The sequence below is a fragment of the Equus quagga genome, chromosome 12 (assembly GCF_021613505.1).
Source record: "Equus quagga isolate Etosha38 chromosome 12, UCLA_HA_Equagga_1.0, whole genome shotgun sequence".
Classification (NCBI taxonomy): domain Eukaryota; kingdom Metazoa; phylum Chordata; class Mammalia; order Perissodactyla; family Equidae; genus Equus; species Equus quagga.
The window spans coordinates 46,125,916-46,133,675 of record NC_060278.1 but is presented as its reverse complement, the minus strand read 5'-3'; the positions used below and the strand labels follow the sequence as shown (position 1 = coordinate 46,133,675).

At 46.3% G+C, this 7,760-nt stretch overlaps 1 protein-coding gene across 3 annotated transcripts in view; it reads left to right on the top strand.

Moving 5' to 3' along the window:
- Positions 1 to 254: 254 nt before the first annotated feature.
- The window catches only part of TGFB2 (transforming growth factor beta 2), an 83,037-nt gene continuing 75,531 nt past the window's right edge, over positions 255 to 7,760 (top strand). Inside the window, exon 1 of one of the 3 annotated variants that reach the window (XM_046679604.1) lies at positions 255 to 1,917. In XM_046679604.1, the coding sequence (XP_046535560.1) occupies positions 1,572 to 1,917 (346 nt within the window). In that variant the 5' untranslated portion in view covers positions 255 to 1,571. The remainder of the gene's footprint in view (positions 1,918 to 7,760) is intronic. The other 2 variants (XM_046679602.1, XM_046679603.1) reach the window with 2 other exon arrangements.

Genomic DNA, 7,760 nt, shown 5'->3' with positions numbered 1-7,760 from the left:
CTCCTCCCGCCCTCGCCCACAGCCATCCTCATTTCCACACCCCCTCAACGGTTCGGGGAGAGCCCGTGGTCTAAGTAAACGAGAGGACTTCTGACTGTAATCCTAGCACGTCACTTTGTTGAAGGCAAACACGTGGTTCAGAGGGAACTTATAAATCTCTCCTCCCAGGCAAGATCGTGATGTTATCTGCTGGCAGCAGAAGGTTGCTCCGAGGGGAGCTTCAGAAGCTTCCGACGAGAGAGAAGAGAGAGGGAGGGAGGGCGGGAGGGCGGAGCAGGCAGACAGATACAGAGAGACCCAGAGAAAGGCAGAGAGAGCGTAGAGCGAGAGCGCAAGTGGAGGGGCATGGGGAAAGGGATGGAGAACACAGTGTAACGGTCTAGGGAGCCATTTGGGAACAAACGGGCTGCCTGGCTGCAGACAGGAGAAAGCAGAAGAGGGTCTATTTCAGGGTGCCAAGTGCCTGCCTACCTACCCGAAGCGAGAAAGTCCAAGTGGGAGAGACAGGAGAGGGTGGGACTCCAAGGGAACCCCTTCGCATCCCCTTAGGAATAAAACCCCCCGGTCCGCGGTCTCCGGGGCTGCCGTTGCGGTCCGCAGGGGGTGAGAGCCACGGCGGCGGCAGCTGCTCGTCTGTTGCCGGGTTGGCGTTTGGAGCGCGAGAAGAAGGAGGAGCAGAAGCAGGAGGGAGCTGGAGGCTGGACGCGTTTGCGAGCGGCGGCGGCGGCAACGTGGAGTAACCGAGAGGCTCGGCGTGCGCCCGCCCGGGGGTAGGCCCCGGCGCGCCGCTCCGGGAGCAGGATCCTCGCCGCCTCGGCAGCCCTTGCGGCCGCTACACGACCCGACCGAGTCCCCAGCGCCGTGCGAAGCGCACCCGCCTCCCGGCGGCGCGCCGGGCTCGCCCGCAGCGCGCGCGCACGCCAGCGCGCGCGCACACACACTCACACACACACACACTCACACACGTGTGCGCTCCTCCGCTCCGGAGCTGCTGCTGCTGCTGCTGCGCTCAGCGCCGCAGTGGAAGGCAGGGCTGAACCGCTCCTTCTTTAAATATATAAATTACAGCCTGGGCCAGCCTCGGCGGCCCCCCTTCCAGCGCTCCCGGCGCCCCTCCCGTCAGTTCGCCAGCTGCCAGCCCCGGGACCTTTTCATCTCTTCCCTTTTGGCTGGAGGAGCCGAGTTCAGATCCGCCACTCCGCACCCGAAACTGACACACTGAACTCCGTTTCTTCCTCTTAAATTTATTTCTGCCTAATAGCCACTCGTCTCTTTTTTCCCCCCCATCTCGTCGCTCCAAGAAAACTTTTTCTTACTCCCCAAAGTTAGGGTTACCCCTGGCCATCGTGTATTAATATTTCCCCTTTTGGAACGACTTGTATTTTCTTTTTAAAGGAATTCAAGCAAGATAGCTTTTCTATTGGACATTGACTCTCGACTGTTTGCAAAAGTTTCGCATTAAAAAAAAAAAAAACCTACCTGATCTGAACTTTGAGAGTTATTGGTTTCTTTTTTTCCTACTTTTTAAATTTTTTTTGTTTTTTTTTAACTTTTTCCACCTTTAAAAAAAAATGCACTACTGTGTGCTGAGCGCTTTTCTGCTCCTGCATTTGGTCGCGGTGGCGCTCAGCCTGTCTACCTGCAGCACGCTCGATATGGACCAGTTCATGCGCAAGAGGATCGAGGCCATCCGCGGGCAGATCCTGAGCAAGCTGAAGCTCACCAGCCCCCCAGAAGACTATCCCGAACCGGAGGAAGTCCCCCCGGAGGTGATTTCCATCTACAACAGCACCAGGGACTTGCTCCAGGAGAAGGCGAGCCGGAGGGCGGCCGCCTGCGAGCGCGAGAGGAGCGACGAGGAGTACTACGCCAAGGAGGTTTACAAAATAGACATGCCGCCCTTCTTCCCCTCGGAAAGTAAGTACTGTTTTTCGCTTCCACTCCCAGAGGTTTAAGCGCTGCGCGGAGCTCTCAAAAGCGCAACAACTCCAGGGATCGCCCTTCCCTCTCTGGGTCCCCGCTCGCTCTTTTCCCCTTCTGCTGTACTTCGTCCCACCCACCCCCTTTCCAGTTCTCTGCTTGAGAAAGGTAGGCTTTAAAATCTTGACTTTCTACTTTATTTTCTCCATTTCTCCCTGCCCCCAACGCCTCAGTCCTTTCTAAGGCGTTATTCTCTTTGACTCTTCCCCGAAATTCTTTACCAGGCCACCAGCTAGGAGTCAGCCTCCTCTGTCAAACTGGAGGCGCTCCCTGGGGCAGAGTTAAACTGGGAAATCCTGGTAGGTTTGTTTTCTTTGCTCCGATTGGCGTGGAGCCCGGCGAACCGGTGCACGAAGGGTTAAAAAAAGTGGCTCAAAACTAGCCTCTCCGGAAGGCGCCCCTTTCCTGCCGACCTATCAGCTGGTTCCCCAAGCCTCCTCTATTGTCTGTAACTCCCCGAAAAATGTCAGATCGCCAAGACAAAACCTGATTTGGAGACTCCTCGGGAAACCTACCCCAAAACCTCAACTCTTGAACCGATTGCCATAGCTAGGTGTTTACATTCCCCGAAGGCGAGGTCCTGTAACCAAGTCCCCTTTTGATTTCACCTGGAGGGGTGGAAAGAAAAACTTCGTTTCTGACTATATTTAAAAGGTGTTTCATCATGTTAATTTTATAATTCGCCCAAATCTGCCTTCTTAAGATAGCAGATCACTTTTCTGACGCGTTTGTCGTTTATCTTTCTCACCCTTGAGCCCCTTGCTCCCTGCCCTTTCATAGGCTTCCTGCAGTTACTTCGATGCATTCCTGAATCTCAGAGTAGAAGACAGCCGATTTTTTTTTTTTTTTTACTGACTTCTCTGAGGGCAGTGTCCTCAAAACCAGCTGGCATACAGTAGCAATGGGAGTGAAATGATTTATTGTGGAGTTCCTTGGGAGGAAGGGAAGAGGACAGTTAGATTAGAATTTTTCCCAAGTTCTTAAAAAAAGAAAGAAAAGAAGAAGCATCCAGTGATACCTGAGAGGGTTAAATACCAGGAAGAAGAAGAAAAAGAAAAAAAAAAAAATCCGCTTCGACGTTTGCGTATTCCAAATCCCAAGTCGTAAACTTTTCATTGGCCGTCCATTTCTCTCCTCCCCTTTCCATGTCCTATATACTCACTGGCTGCCTTCACAAAGTCTCTGTGTCTTGCCTAAATAGATAATATGGCCATCTTGGTAATTTCATCCTAGAGGTTCTAATTGCAGGGTGGTGCTTTTCTTTTTTAATATTTATTTTTAGTTTGACAAGTCCTAGCTGTGTGACTTGCCATGTCTTGTACTTGATGGTCTCAGAATGTCAGCGGATGGATCTAACCCCTGTCTTCCTGGCAACCTTTCCTCTGCTGCAGCTTCTCCTGTGCTTTTTCAAGAGCAGAGCAGATGCAGGAGATCCTGGCAAGCAGGATGATTTTATTGTTGTAATTATGGCACCATCCACAACAGTGGTGATAAATCCGCTCCACCCTGCTTATTCCCCTCGGGAAGTAAAGCTTTCTACCTGGGGCAGAGCCAAGGAGATATTAGGCAAGAAAGTTCATTGTAATTAGTCCAAAACCATTGAGACCGAACAGAGGGTTGAGTCAGTTTGCTTTCTCTTCCACGTGCATCAGTTCTACTGGTGTTTGGGCAGACAGGCAAGTACAGAACCTGACCCAGTCATCGCTTCAATGTTTACCTGCAAAAGCTCTAATGAACAGCCAGCACTTTTATAACAGAGGAGGTCTGATCGCATCATTAGATAGGTGTGTGGAAAGAGCAAGAGCAAGTGGAGAGAGGATGTTCATTCTTTGTTCTTTCAAACACACTTCAATCCAAAGAGCTGACATGATCCAACCCAGAATCATGGTATCACCAAATTAGAAAAGTTCTCAGGTTATTAGGATTTCAAAGGATGGCATCAAAGATCAGTGTGTAGATTCTCTTCTCCATCCTACCCCCAGCCACCAAATAAATTAAACGTCTGATAAGTTCAGTATGAAAAATATACTCCTTAAAAGCCTCCTTAAAGCCTGTATTCTCTGTATGAAAGTTTAGGAGCAGAAAGCCATATTAATAGCAGGTTTGATACTACTGTGCGAGGACTGTGCATAATTTTATAGAAAGTAGGTTAACTGATTTTCCAGCACTTTCTAGGTATACTGGAATATAGTGAACCCTTCCAAAAGAAAGGAAGAAAAGAAGAAATCACTCCACCGTATTTTTAAAGAGCAAACTGAAAGTACAGCATTGGCTTCTATACCAACTTTGCCTCTTTAAGATTTTTCCGCCTGATTTTTAACTGGGCCGGCACTGAAGTGGCTGTGAGGAGGGAGTGTGCCTGTCATTTCTTGCAGTGAATCGGCGAGGGTCATAAGCCCCAGAGATGAAGGCATGGGAAAGATCACTGGTTCATTTTTTACCACCAACTTATTAGCGTTCAGGGAGTGACTTCAGCTCAAATATTACAAATATGCTCTAATTATACTCAATGAGCTGTATATCATTACAGATTGCTGATAGCCCTTTGTGGGACATTTTATATAGTTCAGACTAAATATTTTTAGCAATGTTGAGACTTAAAAGTAAAAATATAAAAGATATTGTATATGCCCTCAGGCATATTTTGTCTTAAATATTATCCTTGGCCCAGGATACTATATAAATACAGTAAATATGAATAGAACTGGCCAGGTGCCAATCTCCTAGGATGAATTTTAGTCAAGAAGGTATTTATGGGATATAAATAATACTGTGTCAACATTTAAAGAAGGAGTCTGATTAGTTTTGAATTTATTCATATTGATCTTTTCATAGGCTGTTAGTTTAAGGCTCAATGTGTAGTTATGCTAAGGTTTACCGATCGTTTACCCAGTGGGAGTTAGTGGACGTCTAGTCCTTTGACAATCCATTTGAAGTTCAAGGCACATCTATTCAAAAGACTGTGCACAAGGCTTTAGAAATTTACTAAAGGTGACTCCATTAACTAGAGTAAGGATCCAAATGATTGATGATTCAAATCTGTAGAGGCTTGGACAATCAAAAAAAGGAAGAGACAAACGTTTCATTTTCTTTCTTTCCTTTTCCTTTTTCATTGTAACAATTCAGGCACACGGTGTGGTTTTAATGTGGTGATTTTGCCCCCCTCCCACACCCTCAGGGAACATTTGACCATGTCCAGAGACATTTTTCATTGTCAAGACTGGGAGTAAAGGGCTGCTCCTGGCATTTAGTGGGTGGAGGCCAAGGATGTTGCTGACCATCCTAGAATGCACAGGACAGGTTTCCCCCATTCCCCTAACACATCAAAGAATTATCCAGCCCGAGAGTCAATAATGCCCATGTTAAGCAGCCCTGGTAATCCAGGTATTTGTTTGGGGTTACTTGAATTCTGCTAGTAGTACCTTTTTAAAAGTAGTAACCTAAAAATAAAATATCTTTATGATCAAAAGGACATTAAAATGAAAGCATTGACTAGAAAGAGAAACAAAAAGTTATCTTAATTAAATGGGAATATGAATTGGACCATTTTTTATGGCATATACTTTATTATGAAGATCTTGAAGCTCCTAACTTAGAGACATCAAAATTTCCCATTCATTTAACCTAAGTAATGGTGTTGCCCCACCCAGCAGTAACTTCAGTCAGCACCAACGTGATGTTAGTCAGAGCAGAGAAAAAAGAAATGAGGAATTACCTCGGGTGTTCCTTGCAAGGAAAATAAGCAATTCATGTTGATGGAGAGTAGAATCTTCAAGGTAGGCAACCGAAGACAGTAAATAATCATGTTGGTTTATTCTATCATGTTGAATTAGATAAACTAAGATATACAGCCTGAAACATCACAATAGGTTTCCTTTGTAATTGTTTCACGAGCATGTTAAACATTTAGTACCAAGCAATCTCCTTTTCTATTTCCCCTGTAGTTTTCCAAGTGAAATCCTGGAATGTAGAGTGAATACCAATAGCGCTATGGCTGGGGGGAATGCAACTGAGGATTCTGGTCATGGATATGTCTTTCTGTATACGAACTGCTGGACTCTTGACCAATTGCCCAATGAAGGAAAATATTAGCAACTGCTAGAACATAGTGATATTTTTGCTTTCTGTTCAGGGATTTTACTTTTTAAGATTCTCTGTGTGAGAAAAAGAGAGACAGAAAGAGAGAGAGAGAGAGAAGGAGAGAGAGAGATCAAAGGAAGGCAGACAGACTTGAACCTCTTGACTTCTACAATGACTGAGTTATTAATACACAGCAGACCAAACTTTATTCCTGCATTTTTATTGCATCATTGCTTGTACTAACTCTAGTGCCTAATTGTGGTTACATTTCACTTAGGCCACATTCTCTTTCAGGATTTCCTCTTTTCTTTCTTTTTCTTTTCATAGACTAGGAAAAACCCTCGAAGAAATATACTGTTTATAACCGAAGCAGTTGGGCAGTCTTTGTTGCCAAGTGAGGCCAGCCAGCTTCAAGCCTCTCCTGAGGAGTCTCCATCCCATAGGGGCTGGGCTTTGCAAAGCTGGAGGGGCAGGTGGGAACCGCTTGACCTGGCAGAGGGACCTAGAGCCCTCTTTGTCTCCACAGCGACCCCTGGGGGCTCCTCCAGGAACTGCACTTTTGAATTAGGACGTGTCTCTGGTGAAAAGATGCTGATGTAACCTCGTCACAGCATCTTTCATATAAAGATATGAAAGAATGACAGATCATTTTTCCTAGAGAAAACTGAGATGTGAAAAAAGGGCTAATGACTCACTGCTGATCCCACATCAAATCTGGGTTAGAACTGAGGAGGTCACCAACTCCTAGGCCTTCGTCCAGAGATTACAACACACTTCAGGCTGCATTTTTAAAGACTGGGGAAAATAGAGTGGAGCAGCCTGGCCCTGGGAGAGATGTGCAGGCTGACCACCCACCACTGAGGGTTTGACTGTGGTCTGACTCCTCCCTCCCCTGGCACCACTGCCACCTGCTTTATAGGTTCAATAGTAAGGTGAGCAGCAAGCAAGGGGACTGCATGGAAGTGCTCTGGACCAGCCCTTTCAGCTGTCCCCATGTAGCATTTCCGGTACTGAGGGATCCTGGAGAGAGAATTTGGTTTGGCCAGATGTTCTTGCTCTGCTCAGGCAGAAGGGTGTATTCCACTTTGCAGATTCTGAACAGCTTGATGAAATGTGCCTCTGGCCGAGATAAACAAATGTTTCCATTGTCATTTTGAAACCAGATGGTGTGCTTTTGTTTCTTAATATTCTTTAAACAAAGATGGTTTTTAACCTAGGGATTCAACTTTCTCCAGGTATTTTAAATTTAATAACATGCTAGGGATTCTTCCTGGTGGGTTTGTTTAGACTGAAAAGCTTGCTTCCGTCATTTGTTTAGGAGAAATTCGCATCATGCCGCCACCAGAAGTGGATTTGGGGTGTTGTCCCTCTTTTTGTTTCTTCTCTAACCTCTATCTGAAAGTGGGTGTTGAAGTGCGCTGCACTGTGACCACCCCCTCACTTCCGGGGGTGGCTTGGGCATAAAACTCCCCTTGACCTCTTCCCCACAATGTCTGAATTGTCTTCCTGTTCTGCACTATACTGGAATATCTGCATGTATGGAGGTTAACTTCACTTAACCAGGCCTCAGTTTCTTCACTTAGAAGGATGAAGAAGGACTGAGGAGGACGTCTGTAAAGAAGCACCTAGCTCTGCTTCTGGCACTTAGTAGGACTTCTTTGCATGGCAGCTATTAATCACTGAATCTCAAATCCTTAGTT